The following is an 18,403-nucleotide window of genomic DNA, read 5'->3' as shown; positions in this document are numbered from 1 at the left end:
CTGGCACCATGTTATAGCATCTTGGAACCACAAAAACCCTAGTCAACGTCATAATTGTCTACATTTATTCAGGTATAAAAGGTAACAATCAACCAATAAAAATGTTTTCCCTCAAACACAACTAGCTTGATTTCATTGTAAAATGAACTGATCTACCTGGCTGAGCATAGACTAAATAAATACCAGTGAATGTTTGTGTATATAAGTTTACTACAGGCACTGTAGTGCTAGATCTATCATGGAGGTCAGTTGGAAAACCAAGTATTGTAAAGAGGTTTAAGGAATTGTCTCTGCACTTGCCTTTGGAGAAAATTACCTATACTTTAAGAGGTCAACGTTTTCTGGACTGTCGGACATAATGACATTTCGCACCTATTATGTGAACCTGGGACAGAATGACACCCTCGTTAGGATGAAGATATTGGACTGAAAGGACATGTGGGAGCTCTTGCAAGACACGTTAAATATATACATATTTTAATTTATTTGTAATCGTAATTTTTGCAATAAAAAAAACTTAAATATATATATTATTGAAAAACAAAAAGAACTGATCCACACAATGCAGCTTTATCATTATTTTTATTTGTTTGTTTTTAATACAGGCAATATCAGCAGTGGACCTTTTTGGACATTTCCCTTATACAATTTTTTTTTTCCCCTCCATCTTACCCTCAGCAGATCATGACATAAGGTGTTGGATCAATGCTCTTAGGAAATAAGGGAACTACTAAATCAAACAGCGCAAATAACAGACAGCAACGTAGAAGAAGGCTGGACGGAGGCCATCGTTTTTGATTGTCTCGCAGCGGGTTGGTCCCCGAGATGATTTTACTTCATGGAGTCTTCATTTTAGCTGGGAAAACACGAAAAAAATAAATCTAAAGTATATTCTTATACGTGAATAAATGAATGCATCAATGACTTACAACAATTTTAAGGTCAAGCAAAGGGATTTCCAAAGGGATCTCCGAAGGCACTTGTGGAGTTCTGGGCAACAGGAGCAGTCTGCCATATAGGACAAAAAGAAATATGAGGATTGTGAAGAAAAAAAATGTGCTGTAAATGCAATAAAAACATTAAGGTATTTCTATATCGCATTCACTCCCAGCCATTTTCACTGAAGCAACCCCCTTCGCTCCCGGCTGTTTTACTGGATTTTGCAAGGCCCACAGACTATTGGGTTCTATTACCATAAAAACATGGAACCTACCAAAAGAAAGATTAGAGTCTCTTCCTTCATCAGGAAAAAAAATATTAGTGGGTAAATGAGGTATTTCCCACATGGCTCTGGTGCTCTGCTGACACCTGCTGGCCGTTTTTGTAATAGCTACCATTTCCTCAACTGTTCACTGCAGTTGAGGCTGCATCAAAGACTTCTGTATGCTCTAGCATTAAATTATTATTATTATTAACGTATAAATACGTCTTTGGGACACTAAAAAACATTTAAAATAGAACGTATTTACACGTTTTGGGGAGCAAATGAGCTAACAATATCACATATCTAAATGAGCTTCTATGAATCTCACTTTGTTGTCGATCAATGTATGTTTTGGCCAAGAAGTATTTGGACAATGACGAATCTGTACCATTGGGACAGGTGGGACTCCAAACGGAGTCGCATCGGGGGCTCCAAATGCCTCATCGAACTTGTCGAGACCGAGGCCTTGTCCCGGTGCTGAGCCGTTTGAGGAGAAGGGGTCACCGAGGAGGCCCGGGGCATTCGCACTCGGAGACGGTGCATCTGCACGGGAAAGAAGACAATGTAAGGATAGCCGATGTGGAAATTGTTTGTGTACGGCGCTTCCTTACCGTTGACCGCCACCGACATTTGATTGATGTCAAAGTCATCGTGGTCTGCGGCATTTTGAGCCAAGCCCACTTTATTGTTGAAGTACTGGTCGAAAGCCCCTGATTCTGAAGCCGGGGTGCCCGCCTGCTCGCCTTTCCGAGCGGGGATGGCGGGCGGCTTGGCGAGCTGGAAGTCCTTGAACATATCTTTCCCGGTCTTCTTCTCTTTCTCGCCAAGCGGGTCCAAAGCAGTGAAGGCGTTTCTCTCCGCCTTCGGCGGGGCCTCCTTCACGGGCGGCCGCGGAGGCGGGCGGGACGGACCTTGCTGGTCGCCAAGGCCGGGGAAGGGCCCGGGCTGGAAGGGGTTGGTGGTGGCCGGGTGGCCCCAGACTGCGGCTGGCGGCGCAGGCTGGCCCCAGGCAAGCTGCGGGGCGCCGAACTGAGGGGGCATCTGGTGACCCCAGGCGTTCGGGGGTATGGGAAGACCGCCAAATGCGGACGGCTGCGGGTAGGCGGCCGCCGGGACTGCGTACATTGAGGGGGCGACGGTGGAGGTTGCCCACATGCCCGCAGGGGGGATGCTTGTGCTAGCTGGTGGTGGGCCCAACTGAAGATCCCCTAGAGATGAGAACAGATTTTAAAAGTTCCTGTACACACCAGGGAACGATCCACATGCTCTATCACAGAGGTCCCCAACCCTGGTCCTCAGGGACCGGTATCCAGCCTGTTTTCCATGCCTCCCACAGCCAACACAGGTGATTCATATCATCAGCTAATCAGCAATCTCTGGAGAAGGCTGATAATGATCTCCACCTGTGTTGGCTGTGGGAGACATGGAAAACAGGCTGGATAACGGTCCCTGAGGATCAGGGTTGAGGACCACATGCTCTATCACGCCACCATCTCTTACCCAAAGCCGCAATGGAGGACTGAGCAGAGTTAGCCGGCGTGTTGTTGAACAGGTCGCCGGCAGCTGACAAACCTTCCGCAGCTGCAAACGATTCCGCTCCGAACAAGTCACTTGCTGAGGACTATTGAGGGAACATAATGAACCCCAAACAAAAAACGTCACCGTCATCTTTTGACACTAAATGACATGACATCTTCTCAGACGCGGGGTGCATCTGCACAACCAGAGTGTGGGTTTCGCACCAGTTCAATATTTCCATGTACCATGGTAAATAGGAATTGGTCTCAAGGAAGTACGCTGAGGCGATACATCTTAAGAGACGAGCATTGTTATGTCAGTGTGAAGCCAACTTTAGTCCGGATTGTTTGTGGAAATTAGGAGAGTCTTCGCCACAAGTACATATAGACTATGTGCATTCATTCAAAATCTGAAAAATCTGTTCACCATATTACGTTTTGACAGGTAATGCTTTAGGTTGCGTTCGGGGGTTGATCCTCATCAAAATGCACTTGATTGGTCGCCTCTTTCCAATTCGGTATTTTCATTAAAAAATATACTATTTCCTCCGCTTGTGAGTGCACTCCGAGTCCACAACTTCAAATACATTGCAAAGCTTTTCTTACCAGCGTGCATTGTCACTTACCGGCGCTTTATCGGCGCAAGCGTTAGCAAAAACAGAGAGAGGCGGTTAAAAGGCATTAAAAGACAAAGAGGACATTTGTGATTGTCTCAGAGGAAGCATGTGACCACAGGTGCATGCGTTCAAACAGGAACCCCCCCCCCCCCCCCCACCCCACCACCATCCATTTGACTTTTGAGCATTCAATACCCTTGATATCCTGGTTCAGGTCCTTGTACTAGTATGCTCTTTGTCCTCACTAGTGAAGACAACACAGCGCCATAGTAAAACGACTGTCTTGCTAGTTAGTAGCAGGCTAAAATGTGCACTAGTAGCTACAAATACAGCGAAAACTGCTACTAGTTGACAGCTCAACATTTACTAGTGACGTGAAACTCAAAAATGTTCTTTGCAATATTTACCATGTAACCCTACTTGTATGAACGTGTCATTCTGATTAACTCATTCACTGCCATTGACGGCTATAGACGTCAAAAATTCATTTGAACAATTTCTATTAGTTAATTTTTGTTCCCACTTTTGTTAACAAGAGTATGAAAACCTAAGGAAAAAATATTGTACATTTAGAACGGATATAACATTTGTGATAAATCGTGAGTTAACTATTAAAATCAAGCGATTCATAAAAAAATGTAAAAAACATGTAATCGCCTGACGCGATTTAAAAATAAAAAAAATAATAATTTGGGGCGTCAGGCGATTAAAATTTGTAATTGTAATTAATTGCATGACTTTAGTAGTTAACTCACGATTAATCACATATGTTATATCTGTTCTAAATGTACAATAAAACAATTCTAGGTTTTCATACTCTTCTTAACAAAAGTGGGGAAAAAAATGTTTAACTAATAGAAATAGTTCAAATGAATTTTTCACGTCTATACCCGTCAATGGCAGTGAACGAGTTAATATTGCGTTTGTGGAACAACGATTACTCGGGTTAATCCATCCATTTTCTTCAAAGTCAGGGAGGGCGCTGCTATTTTGACCTACACTGCCCCCTGCAGTTGACTGAAGTTGACACCAAAGTGTCCTCGGGCTTGCATTGCAAATGTCACGTAACTAAACCGCAGGAAAGAGATTAGCTGTGTTGTAGCACAATGAATAGTGTCACGCGCAATCCCTTTCAGAAGTAACACACCAAAAGTAATTACCGCCAAAGGAAAAGTAGAAGTCGTACAATAAGAAGACAAAAGGGAGAAGTAGAAGAAAAAGTACCGTGACCGTCTCCCCAGCTAGCTCGCTAGCTTAGCATGCAGCATCGGCCATAACACCGATTTACTATTTTACAACATCAAAAGGTACAATTAAAAAAAAAAAAAAACAGGATACTACCTTTGACCAAAATGCAACACCCTATTCTAGTAAAGGTAAGCCATTTTAAACTAACAAGAAAAACTCTGTAGTTAGAAACGGACATTTTGAATCCAACTGGAAGCTTGTTTGTTGCCATCGACACAATTAGGGAACGGACATTTTGGTTGCCAGTCCGAGCTCTGCTGTCCTTTATTTCGGTTATAGTGCAGTGCAACTTACATCCTTGTATGCTTTTATCTTCTTCCTGATGCATTTTTTTTTTTTTTTTTTTTGATTGGCGCGACAGACTCCTCTTGCCCGAAAAAAACAGCAGTCGTTTTACTAGTGTGCTGAATTGGCAAATCTAGTACGAGATATCAAGCATACGGAACAAATTGCTCGAATACGTGCCGTGCACATCGCGAAGACCCAAATGCGAGCAGTCAAGACCCGCATGCAGCCACCTTCAGGCATCCCACATGCAGCCAACGCCATCAAACGACAAGGTCACCTTCTGGCTCCTTCGACCTCGTCCGGCCCTCGAGCTCTGCGGAGGCGGGTTTAGAACCACCGCGTCCGCGCTCGCAATCTCTGCGGCTTGGTGGCCCGCCCCGTTCAAAACGTCGCAGGCGTTTGAGTCAAAAAAGGGGTTTTTGGCCGACGGGCCCGATCCGGACTCGCTGCCGTCCATCATGCCGCCGTGCGTTATTGTGCCCCCTAGTGGCCACTGGCCGTTACTGAGAGCGAGGATCATATTCTTACTGGTTAAGTCTCGCACCTGCTGGCTGAGGTGCTCGGAGTTTCCGTTCAAAGGGCCGCTAACAGCCGTCCTAGCAGAGACGATCGGGCCGTTGTCGGGACGGGGCGTTTTGGACAGCGGATCGTCTCTGAAAGGGTCGCTGTCCGGGGTTGGAAAGTAGCCGAATGGCGAGTAGAAAGAATTCTCTGTCTGGGGCGGCGCCCTGTGGTCGGCGGCACAGGAAGTTAAAAGCGTTCCCTTTATGCAATTCTGATTGCTGTCGACTTGAGCGGAAAAGTCCAGCAAGAGAATATCATTAGAGTCCTGGTTCACATGAGAGGGAGATGCAGAGATCGGATCAATACGGGGGTCAATAACACATGACACATGAATCACAAAAAGAGAAACGTTTAAAGCTGCTACGTGCAAAGACGGCAAATATGCTGAATGGAGATTTGATGATAAATTCTGATCCATGATCATTATTGTACTCAAGAGTCTTAGTAACCAAAACATTCTACACAAATTCTCAAATGTACACTTCAAATTTTAGATTTCAAATATACACTCAAAATGATCATAAGACCAACTATAAAAAATAAAAATAAAAACGCTAAGATTGAAGTCATAATTTTCTGAGAATAAAGTTGTATATTTGACATAAAAGTCCCATAACGGTATTTGAGAAGAGTCATATTTTTTAATACTACAAGAATAAAGTTAAGAGATTTTCAAGAAATATAATACTTTTTCTCAACAACAACAAAATATGCAACTTTATTCTTGTAATGTGGATTAAATCTTGAGAGAGAAAAACACGACTCTTTCCATCAACAATTCTACAACTTCTCAAAAATATACAACTTTATCCTCATAACATTATGACTTAAGTCTTAGTGTCGTGCTATTTTCCTTTTCAGTGTGGCCCAAATATTTTTTTTCTAATATTTATACATTACTCTTCTGACACACTGGATCTCATGAGACTAAAAGTGTACCTAATGAAGAGGCCAGTGTGTGTGAACACCATCATCGAAGGCAACTCTCTCGTGTAACAGCTTTAAACGTTAAATGATTTCACATGAAGATCAACTCAATTCTAAAAAGCACAAATTCCACTTTTTTTTTTCCCCTTCAGAATTTGATCACCTCCAAAACACACAAAAAAATGTTCTTTTTAGAATTGAGTTTACACAAAGATCATTTTGTAACATACGGTTGTGAGTATCATTATGAATATTATATTATGTGGCTTGTTGGGGCTCTTTCCCCCCCCCCAAAGATAGCACCACGGTGACCGAGCCGAAAGCGAACGTCGGATACTTACGTTCGGGGCTCGGATGTCCGGAGGGGTCGACATGTCTCCGAACAAGTCCAGCTGCTCCACTGGCTATTCGTCCCAAACATTAAAAAAAAGTCACTACAGGCGCAGTCGTCACATGAATTAATAGAAACATATTCAGTCTGTTGACTGAAGTGAATGCAAACAAGAATAATATGTAATGATACAAATGCAGAAATTAAGAATAAAAGGCTCATAAGTGATTTGGATTATAAATCAGAGCGACGTCGACTTACTGGAGTGTTTTTCACCGGTGCAGCATTACTTCCATTCTAAAAACACATATTATAAATAAAAAAATAGAAGTGAATTAAAGAGTCCCGTTCCGTTTAAAACGCTTCCACGTGCTCACCTCAACGACTGCGCTGCCATTTTCTCCCTGTAAATAAACACAATGTGCGAAATGATAAAAAAAAAAAAGCCTATTTTGACGTAAACGGCGTTTTCTATTATGCATTAGCAATATGCTAGCATTCTTAAGGCGAAATTGTTTTAACCCTGGAGAACCCACGGGGTCAAATTTGGCCCCTATAAATTCTGCTACTCAAATAAAGACCTTTTTTTTTTTTTACAAATTTTACTTCAAAAGTCCAGAGTGCCACTTCTGACCCCTGCATGAGGCCATCTAGTGGATGAATATTGCACTTACATGAGCCAGAGTGGTGGCGACAAGGTGGCTAAAATGCAACAAATAAAACAAAAAAATATATATTGTTCAATGTAGCTGTGTATTTGATTGATTATTTTCTTAAATTCTAAATAGTTTACTGACAGTTTTTGTTATTGTGATTTTTCGAAATGATACCCCTAAATCCCAAAGGGTCAAATTTCACCCTAATCATAAATTAGGGAATAAATTGAAAAAACATATATTTTGATGTTCAGTGAACTTATAGCAGTCATTTAATGTATAATTCATAATTTTCCAAAGAAAAAAAGGGTTCTTGGGTTCTCCAGGGTTAAGTACAATTCATTGCCATCATAAAGGAGGCGTCTTATGGGAAGTTTGCAATGTGGGCCTTCCTTACCTTCTGTGAAGCCTCGGCCTCTTTCTTCCTCATGTTGAAGATGACTTGGAAGAGATCCTTCAGGTCCAAGACGAGCGGCTCCGCCTAACAAAGGCAACAAACGGCGTGTCAGGAACGGACGGGCGCGGCGGACGAATGTTAGCCGGGCGCTTGGGAACCTGTTGCGCCGTCTTGATGGCGAAGAACTGATGCTGGCCCTCGGCCCCGCACACGTAGCCGAAGGCCCGGTTGTCGGTCACGTCTCTGGCGATGAAGGAGATCTTGTTCACAATGTGCTCGTGCTCGATCACCTGAAACAGGAAATCAATTGAGAAACTGAATAATAAATACAAGCAGCAATAATAGGTATCAGTACGACAGTGTATTAGGGTCACGTTTATATTTTTTTTATTAATAATCAGAGAAAAAAAATAAGTGTAAAATTTGTACAAATACACGCAGCGTAGCAAAATAGTCTAAAAGTGAGGATTTGTTGGTGGTTAATGGAACACTATTTATAAATTGAAAAGGCAGGATGGCGACCGATTTATTCTTAATTTCAACTTTACTCGTCATACAGGCAGCTAGAGCGACAACACTTCCTGATCCCCTATCAGCTGACTAACACTAACCAATCAGAAGCTAGCATACTTTAGGTAAATGCAAGTGAATGACAGAGAGCAATTTAGCCACTCCCTGATCCCCTATCAGCTGACTAACACTAACCAATCAGAAGCTAGCATACTTTAGGGAAATGCAAGTGAATGACAGAGAGCAATTTAGCCACTTCCTGATCCTCTATCAGCTGACTAACACTAACCAATCAGAAGCTAGCATACTTTAGGTAAATGCAAGTGAATGACAGAGAGCAATTTAGCCACTTTCTGATCCCCTATCAGCTGACTAACACTAACCAATCAGAAGCTAGCATACTTTAGGCAAATGCAAGTGAATGACAGAGAGCAATTTAGCCACTTCCTGATCCCCTATCAGCTGACTAACACTAACCAATCAGAAGCTAGCATACTTTAGGTAAATGCAAGTGAATGACAGAGAGCAATTTAGCCACTTCCTGATCCCCTATCAGCTGACTAACACTAACCAATCAGAAGCTAGCATACTTTAGGGAAATGCAAGTGAATGACAGAGAGCAATTTAGCCACTTCATGATCCCCTATCAGCTGACTAACACTAACCAATCAGAAGCTAGCATACTTGAGGTAAATGCAAGGGAATGACAGAGAGCAATTTAGCCACTTCCTGATCCCCTATCAGCTGACTAACACTAACCAATCAGAAGCTAGCATACTTTAGGTAAATGCAAGTGAATGACAGAGAGCAATTTAGCTACTTGTACCAAAAAAAAAAAAAAAAGTATGAATAACAATTCTGGAAACATAAATGTACAAGTAAATATACATTTTATATTCATGATATGGTTAATATCTGCTAAAGCAATGAATTACTATCTCTGTATTTGACAACCCAACTGAAACGCAAACAAACAAACATCCGAGTACGCTACGTGTATTTCGAGTTTTTTTCCTCATAAATCTGCCACTTTATAACCTAACAACCCCCCCCCCCCCCCCACCCTCTAAAAAAATATATATTATTATATGGCCCTAATACACAGTCTTACATCAGCATTGTATTTAGCAAAAAAACAAGTATATAAATACTTGAGAATGAAATAGCACCAATGGCCACATTGTACCTAAAAATAAAAAAAAGCACCTACTCCTGATTTCTCGTCAATGATTTTGATGCCAGACATGGATATATTGACCCAAATCCGCTGTTTGTGTTTCCCTTGCGAGCGAGCAGCTACCGCCATTCCCTGGAAATACAAAAATACAAACTCAAATAAGCATTCTGGTAAACGTTCAGGATAAACTTAAAATGCAGTATAACCTATAGTGGTAAACTCTAAACTTCTCGACACACGATCGATCAACTGTTGAATGTTTCAGTACTTGTTGTTTTGCATATCGGAGCTTAGACTCAACAGCTGGTTGCAACAGAGAGTGAAAGAGTCACAGAAGTGGACATCCATGGAAATTTATGAGTCCATTTGTTTGTCCTTTCCTAGTTAAAGAACTGCACGTTGTGTGTGTAATAAAAAAAAAAAAAAAAAAAAAGTTTTGAAATACTCAACAGTTGGTAGTAGTGATCACCTTTAGCTTCATCATGGAGTCCTGGCACATTTTATCTCCTCGGGCTTCGGATACATCGTCGATTCCAATCAGTTTGGCTTTGTACCTCACGCCGTCCCCTTGAAACCTGGCCAGCAGGTACTCATCCGTTTTCTCCGGCACTGAATGACAAAATTCTAATCACGTTTTGGTCTTTGGGGTCATGCGACATTGTTTACGCTGGCAATTGTTGCTAGGCAGACTTCGTGGCTTGATGCTATGCTAATTTCAGTTAGCCCAGCTATTCTGTTTCGCATATCGGTTAGCATAAAGCTAGCAAACTATTAATAAGGTTAGATGAACATTTTAGTGTTTGAATATGAATATACAATGTTGAATTCTCTTTTGCTTTATATGTCAGCTAAACATTCACAGGGAGTGACAAACTACTTAGCAAGTAAAGTTTGCCTCTTATTTGAAGAACTGTGTGAGCAAGTCCCATTTTGAGAACCTGACTTTGACATTCCACCACATTTTTTTTTATTTACTAGTCTACTTATTTATCTCACCTTTCTTCTTGTCTTTCCTAAACGGGACCTTGGATGCTACGTTCCCGGGTGAGGCAGGAGGTGAAATGGAGGTCGAGGCCGCGGGTGGCGACACCGCAGTCGGGTCAGCGGCGGCGGCGGCGACCGGCACGTTGGCCTCCACCATGGCAGACATAGTGTGGGGAGGGGTGGGGGGACGCGTGCGAGACGAGTCTCACTGGAGGACAGGACGTCGGTCGGTGGCTCTGGCGGAAGGCAGCTCAGCAGGCGGGAGCGCTCAGCATCCGCGCATGCTTCACGTGGTTATCTGCAACGATTAACAGCCAGCGTTACAACTTTCAAGTGCTTAAATGAACAAGCAGTAAGAAAAAATAAACACGTAAAAAGTACATTTATACGTGAGCTGCCCGATGGCCACAACTATAATATAATAATAATATAATCTCAAATTCTCATTCGCTGACACCCACATCACTCACCAAATCAGGCCTCAGTTTTTAAAGCCATACACACTCAAAGTCACAGATACTACAGGTGAGCATAGCGATGCCGACCCTAAAAATAATTTGCGGCACCTCCCATTCACGTGTTCAATAAGGCTAAAATTTATATTTATCCAATTAGTCGATTAATCAATGGGATAATGGACAGAATAATCCATTTTTAAAAATATATATATGATAGCTGCAGCACTACAGAGTGCAAAAGATATTTACTGCTCGGCTACCGAAAAGACTATTTTGACAACCTGACTGTAAACATTTACAAGCTTAACAGGAGCAAAGACATGTGACCCATAAAAGCATCTTGACCTCCAAAGTGGCAAAACATGCTGAATAAGACCAGGTGACTGCTACACAGCAGCCAATAAGACTTTTTTTTTTTTTTTTGCACTTCCCTGTTCTCATCAATAAATTAAACAACATCTTAAAGAAATGAGATATAACAGGAAAACTACAAATGCAAGCTCATAGACATTGCCGGACATTGGATGGTTTGTTAGCTTGAGCTTTTAAATATCAATGCAAAAACATACAAATGTGAGAAAGACTCTCCGTAACTTCCACTAATAATCAAGGCTAAACTTAGCTCCTCCCTCTTATACAACAGTTGAGATGCACTGTATGCCTTCAGCATACTGTATGTCCTTGTCACAAATTACTACTTTCCTATTTGCATCATCTTGGTATATAAAAGAGAGAGCACAAAAAAAAACTTTCTATTTTAAATGCCTTTACTGCCTTGTATCTCCACTGACAGTTTATGATAACAGACCACACACACAAAACACCACACACACACTCAACATACCTTTCGGAGCCCTTCCGGATCCCAATGCTAACGTCTAGCGAGGCTGCAAGCAGCGCGGGACTGAGCAAAGGTTGGACGGGGGGCAAAGGTCGAGCAATTAGGGTAGGTTAATCTTACGCAGGCAGTGTAAAAGATCTTGTGATTTATCTGCAAAGCATCAGCTGATGGAACTCAAGAGTCGAGCCAACAGACAGTAAAAACAAACCAACGGGAGATAACGTGGGAATGGTCGGAAGTTTATAGGATGCTTGCATATTTCTGTTCGTGAAAACCATCCAAGCACCTGGAATGATTAACAATTATGTGATGATGGACAATATGATACTGGCACCGATTAACGACGTTACTGTAACATCAATGCTAATTTACGTTAGCCTGTCTAAAAGGGGTGTGCCCCCCAAAAAATTAATCGATTCTCATTTAGTACGATTCAGAATACGATTTTAAATGTCCCAAAATCGATTTTATTTAAATTATTATATACTGTTTTGCCTTTGTTTGTGCGTGCCTTTATTGGGAGCGCTGTTCATGTTGTACTCGGTTTGGCCACTTAGGGGCAGTGTGGTTCCACGTGGTCTGATACACTGTTAAGTTGTAGCCGCATTAGAGAGTAGAAGGAAAAAGTCACGCTCAAGTTATTCCAATAAAATTAGGTTTTTTTTGCAGCGTGGAGCCGTTCTTTTGAGTGATAAAAGTGCCGCGAGTAGCGCGCTAATTAGCATTAGCGAGTCAGACAAATCATTTTGAATCAAATTAGCGCCTCTGTTCCCAGCCATGTTCTTAGTGTAAGCAGTGCACATCAGCTAGCGACAAAAAGCATTTATTTAGAATTTTCATTTAAAACGCTAATTTAATTTCAGTTGAAATTAGGGTTGAACAATTAATCTAATTTAAAATGATCTTGCAATGCAGTAGAATGTCGTTGCAAAGACTTTAAAGGCAAAGTAAAAAAAAAATAAATAAATAAATAAATAACCAATTTGTTTTAGTCATCTTTATTTTTCCATATATTTAATTTATTTATTCATTAATTTAACATGGTGAGTTGAAGTGATAAAGCCACAGATTTGTTTGCAATATTGTTGTAATCAGATTTATGATTAGGGCTACACAATTTTGGTAGAATGTTGTTATTGTAGTAAAGTCAAAGTGTTTAGCAAGTTAGCAACTAGCTGAAACAGACAAATAGGATGTCTTTCATATTAATTTATGGTTCATTTGCCTTTATTTCTGCGAAATACTACCCTATAAGAACAAAACATTTAAATCTCTTATTGTTTATTGTAATACAGTTAAAGCAACGAAGCTTATGTTTTCTGGACAAAAAAATTATCATGCATCGCAATAATGATGCAAAAATTGATTATTTTTCCGAATTGTTCAGCCAAAATTAAAACCTACAAAAAAATGATTTCCCATGGCATTTAGTGTTACACTTTATGAGGAGGTTGTTGGAAAAATCTCTCCGGAAAGCAAAAAGTAGAAGAACCTCTGCATCCCTTTATTAGTGTCGATTGGACACCTGGCTGGACACTTTTTTTTCTCTCTCTCTCTCTCTCTCTCTCTCAAAAGCGTCTTTTGACCCTCCCTGACATTTCAAACACAAACAATATGACCTCGTCGGCATAAAAAGTCAGCTGCTCGTCGCCAATTACAGTTAAAGGATCACACTTTTACAAGGACTTTGGGTCATGCACTACCTCAAACGTCAGCAGAATACGGAGGAAAAAAAAGGGGGGGGGGTTGAGAGAGAATAGAAATGTCACAATCCTGGGGCCGTCAGGAAGCGTAAAGCGGTGCACATCTGGAGGAAATCAACCAGTGAGTCAGCGTGCGAGTGAATGAAATGTGGTGAAACAGCGCCAGAGCACAAACACACGAGCACGAACACGAACACGGGCCGCGCACGCCAACATGGGCCTCTCGTGCACAATGAGGAGGAGGAGGAGGAGGAGGAGAAGCTGCGTGGGCTTGAAAAGTCATTTTTAGACTCCTTTGCCTTGGACAGCGAGCAGACTTTTCTCCCCTGTGATTTAGAGTTGTGGAGCAACAAGCCCAGAAAAGTTGACACAACTCAAGATACGTTGTAAAACCCCCCCCACCCCAAAAAAAAATGTTGAAGACAAACGACAGCTTGCTCAAACATTCATGGATGGAAATTTGGGAAACACACACACACACACTTACTTACGCACACGCGTGCACAATAAGGTGGGGGAAATGGCCGTGTACTCACCGTGTGTTTCGGGGGTGGGGTGGGGGGGAAAAGGGGAGCCCCGCTTGAGAAGTGACGGTTGGTGTGAAGCTGCCGGTCAGATGTTTTTTTTTTTTCTCTCCGTGAACGTGGACAGCACAGGAGCGCCTCGCACTCTCGCTGCGCCGCAAACTTGTCACACTTGAAGCCTTTCCTGCCTGCCTGCCTGCAAGCCAACGACGCTTCTGGAGGGGGGTGGGGGGGTGGGGGGAGGAGTGGGCGGTCCCTGCCGGCAGTAACGTCGATTAGGCCTCATTACTAATAAATCGGACGCTAAGAAACATTTTTGTTTGATCATTTTTAATGCATCCCCTAACCCTACCTCATACTTATGTATCACTATGATAAATTGAATATTTTTCAATGCGTGTGTTTTTTTTTTATTTGTTTTTTTTACATGTGCATTAAATGCAATAGCGTCCTCTGTTGCCCCTGGCGGCCACAGCAGGAATAAGCCAAGAGTGTTGTCAGTTTAATTCAAACAGGGGTTGGGAACCCAGCTGGTCCTCGAGAGCCATTGTCGTGCCTGTTTTGCACGTCTCTCTCCTCCAACACGTGTGACTCAAATGATCAGCTAATCTCTGTAGAAGCCTGATAACGAACTTGTTCATCAATCAGGTGTGTTGATGCAGGGAGACTTGGAAAGCAGGCAGGACAGTGGCTCTCGGGGACCAGGGTTCACTACCACCGCTTTAAAAGTAGTCCTTCAAATAAAATGCTTGAGTAAAAATAAATAAATAATAATAATAATTTTGAATGGCAATTACAGTGGTGCTTTGCTAGGAACGTGCTCACATAGACCCCAAGTGGTATGGAGGACCAAAACGGCCAAAATTAAAAACAAATAAATGAATTAATCGATAAACATGAAAATAAAAACAGATTTATTTTTTTTAAATTATATCTCTCATATTTTTTTCAACTGAAGTGTACAGGTTATAGGTTAATTAGTGGTGAAAAACAGCACACATAAAAAAAACTGTGTTTAGAACAGGGGTTTGTCTACTTTTTTTTTATAGCTTCCTCAAATCACTTCATAACAAGAAGCAGTTTGGTTTTTTTTTGGGTTTTTTTTAAAGAGGTTGAAGCTCTTTATTGCCACTCCCAGTTGAAGTTTACCATCAAACTAAACCTACCGTTAAACAAAGAATTCAAAACAACCATACCAGTTTACGTATGCTAGCTTAATGCTAACACATAATGGCAAATGCAAAGACTGGCTAACGTACACCTGCAATCCTAGTTCTAGTGACGTGAAAACATTTTTTATTTATTTTTTTATCAAAATATAGGATGAATGACTTTCTGGTCTACATATTTAAACACCTAATTTTTCATCCATAACATATTATTTCACCTTAATGCTAACCATACAATGCGAAACTCCATAGAGATGGAAAACGAAAATTAGCATAGATGGTAATGCTAACATATGAAACAGCTGCTGTTTTAACACACTCAGAGCAGCATAAAACATTTGGGGCATGAACTGAATGAACTGCAATATATCGGGGGCTCACTCGCTAGTACAGTATTGCGCAAAAAAAATTTGATTTGTAATCGTGAAGTGATTTTGCAGCCCCCGACATGTTCCTCCAAACAATGGAAATAAAAAAAAAAGTGGACGTGGATGCATTGTAGTGGGCGTCCCATCGTGTTGCTGGGAAGAAAAGGAAAAAAAATGCTCCGCCGGTGCCAAGACGAAGGGGGGAAAAAGGAAAGTTAATGCTGACATTTCCAAAAGTAAAGCAGACGAAATAGACAGCAGATGAAGTCGCGTCAATGCCGTGTTCGCTTTTGCACAGGAAGTGTTTTGGCGTTTGCTGATTACCGTCAATGACGGTGCGCCACGGTCGCCTTGTTACAAGGACTTCTAAGTTTAAAACAAACACAGGCAGGAAAGGGATTGCCACATTTTTCTATCAGAAAACGTCAGGATGACTCTTTGCTCCAGTCCCTTATCGACTTTCACTTCTGTAAACTGCGCAAGACGAGTCACATAGCAACGCCGTCACATGTCAGACTGGACATGCCCAAAAAAGTTGGGCAGTTCAGTTCAGAATGAACCTCAAATGCACTGCGAACTTTACAGGTAAACTTTTGGTACGTTTTGCTCAACGTGCTGTTCTCTGAAGAAGTGTAGTACTGAATTGTGGAGATAAAGCATTTAAAAAAAAAAAAAATCACAATTTTAATTTTCCTGTTCTTTTTGGGCACGGCTAAAAATGGCAGCGCTCTTTAATAATCACTTTTTTTACGAGACGTTTGGCGGCCCCTGGAAATCTTGGCGCCCATGGCAATCTGTGTTTGCCGAATGGTAACCCCCCCCACCCACCCCCACCCCTGTGCGTGGTTGTGGGATTGGTGTGAGCAGTGGCTCATTTGCATGAAACACAACAGCCGTCACCCAATCGGATTTCAAGAGCGCGTGTATCTTTTTTTCGGGGGGGGGGGGGGGGTCTTTATTATAGAAAAGAATTGGACCGAATGACAACAAAGCTCATCAAAGACTACTGGCAAACAGAGCCAAGTCATCGTGATCATACAGTTGTTAGGAATGTCGAAAATTTGCAGTGATTTGGTCTTTCCAATGGTTTTGATGAGACTATAGAAAAGGAGAGGAAGGACGTTCTTCCTGGTCTTGTCGCATCCTGTCTTTTGCTGACAGAAGCTGTTTTGTTCTGTTTTTTTTGTTGTTTTTTTTACATTGACTTAAGCATCTCACTTGACAGATTTCGTCACTTGCATATTGACGGTTTCTCTGCAGAATATTACAGGTAAAAACATCAAAAGGAACAAATAAACCAAGGAGGTTGTTGGGAATTTTCTTTTATTCGGCTTCTGAGTGTACTTGAACAAAATTCCACTTTCAGCGAAGAAAATGGCACACAGAGTAACTAACGATATGATAGTATGCCAAATTTCCCTCCAGATGTACAATAATATATGCTAACTCGTCTCAATGTTCAAATAAACAAATGTGACTTTTGTGACAAATAAATAAATAAATAAGTCATATCACCAAGCCCCGCCCAGCCACCGGTCACTGTGACGTCTTGTTTTCCGAGCAGGCTTTACGCAACCGGCTTGACTTTGGTCATAAAAAGATATTGAGTCACTTTCCAAGAAACTATTCATCACAAATATGACATCTTACATTACCAGTAATATTTTGTAACATGTGTTATTTTCATTAAAGTGTAGAAAAAATGTAAAATAAAATAAAAAGGAGCCTAACTTTGACATCAAGTGATAATGCGTGTAGCAGCTAGAAAGTTGGTGGCTAGCGGGTTAGCGCTTAGCATTAGGTGTTGTTGTTTTTCAACAATCTCAGTTTGACTTTGATAACAATACGATAACAATTCGAGTAACAGCTAGCAAGTAAGTGACTAATAGATTAGCACTTAACATTAGCATCAAATATTGCCATTAAAGTATTAATTGTCAAAATAGGAAAATACAAACGTAATACAAGAATGTAGCTTAACTTGGAGAACAGGCTACTAGCCAGCTAGCGGCTGCTAGTTAGCACTCACAATTACATAATTTCTGTCGATTTTTTTTAATTAGCTGAACTTTACTCGAGCATTTATTTTTCTGATGACTTTTTAGTTTGTTTGTTTTTTTAAACCACTGAAAAAAACATCTACCTAAAATAAAACTACAGGTGCATTTTAGTTATCATGAGCTAATTCAGCATTTTTACACCTTTTGACAGCACGCCTTCATTTTGAAAATGCATCATGTAACGTATAACGTTCCTTCCTTCTACAAGCACTATGTAAGTTAATTAAAAAAAAGAGAGTAATTTGCGTGCAGAAAATGTGCTTGTTGTGCCAAGTTTTCAAGCATAATTGACAAAATAATTCATTTCAAATGTACTTAAGTACATACCAGAGTCCGTACTTTTTTTTTACTTTACAGGAGTTTAATCAAACTTCCACGTATTTTCCAAGTATTTTTTTTACTGTACAGCATTTCAAATTAAGTGCAGACAGAGTGTGAATGATTTTGCCTGCTCTGATCATTTCTAACCAAATCCCGACAGATTAATTGCATTGGACCCCGACTGTCGTTACACGTCCCCCCCCCCTCCTCCCTCCGCCTACTCACCAGGCCGCAAAAAAACAGGAAGTCTTTCTAGTCAGGAGAAACACTGGCCGAGCACTTTGCGCTAGCCTCCAGCTTCCTGCTTGGAGGAAACTGCAAAATCTTGTGAAAAGCGGTCACATCAGCAAAACACTTGTGACCGAGGAGCCCCCTTTCCACTCTTTCCCTATAGGAAGGACACCAACTTGCCTCCGAACAAACCTGGCAGGCGGGACAATGTTATTGTAAGTCAGCGGAAAATGGCTGACATTGTACTGATTTTGCTGGTACACTCGACACAATTTGTGTGCACTAAAAGTCGATTAAAGGATACGTTA

General features: G+C 41.3%; 1 protein-coding gene across 2 annotated transcripts; it reads right to left on the bottom strand.

Annotated features, from left to right (window-relative positions):
* Positions 1 to 563: 563 nt before the first annotated feature.
* dab2 (DAB adaptor protein 2) lies at positions 564 to 14,155 on the bottom strand. 2 transcript variants are annotated; one of them, XM_077586259.1, is made up of 15 exons: positions 13,959 to 14,155; positions 10,433 to 10,718; positions 9,906 to 10,045; positions 9,470 to 9,568; positions 7,908 to 8,039; positions 7,750 to 7,833; positions 7,074 to 7,100; positions 6,958 to 6,993; positions 6,707 to 6,769; positions 5,152 to 5,703; positions 2,705 to 2,825; positions 1,816 to 2,412; positions 1,593 to 1,747; positions 930 to 1,008; positions 564 to 856 (listed from the first exon to the last, which is right to left on the bottom strand). In XM_077586259.1, exons 2-14 carry the CDS (start codon positions 10,584 to 10,586, stop codon positions 943 to 945), a joined length of 2,226 nt encoding a protein of 741 aa, XP_077442385.1. In that variant the 5' UTR covers positions 10,587 to 10,718; positions 13,959 to 14,155; the 3' UTR covers positions 564 to 856; positions 930 to 942. The 2 variants fall into 2 exon arrangements, with proteins under 2 accessions (XP_077442385.1, XP_077442386.1); XM_077586260.1 differs by lacking the exon at positions 5,152 to 5,703 and having other exon boundaries at positions 13,959 to 14,153.
* Between the last annotated feature and the right edge of the window lie 4,248 nt (positions 14,156 to 18,403).

The sequence above is a fragment of the Vanacampus margaritifer genome, chromosome 14 (genome assembly GCF_051991255.1).
Source record: "Vanacampus margaritifer isolate UIUO_Vmar chromosome 14, RoL_Vmar_1.0, whole genome shotgun sequence".
NCBI classification, from domain to species: Eukaryota; Metazoa; Chordata; class Actinopteri; order Syngnathiformes; family Syngnathidae; genus Vanacampus; species Vanacampus margaritifer.
This window is presented reverse-complemented; position numbering and strand designations above follow the sequence as displayed.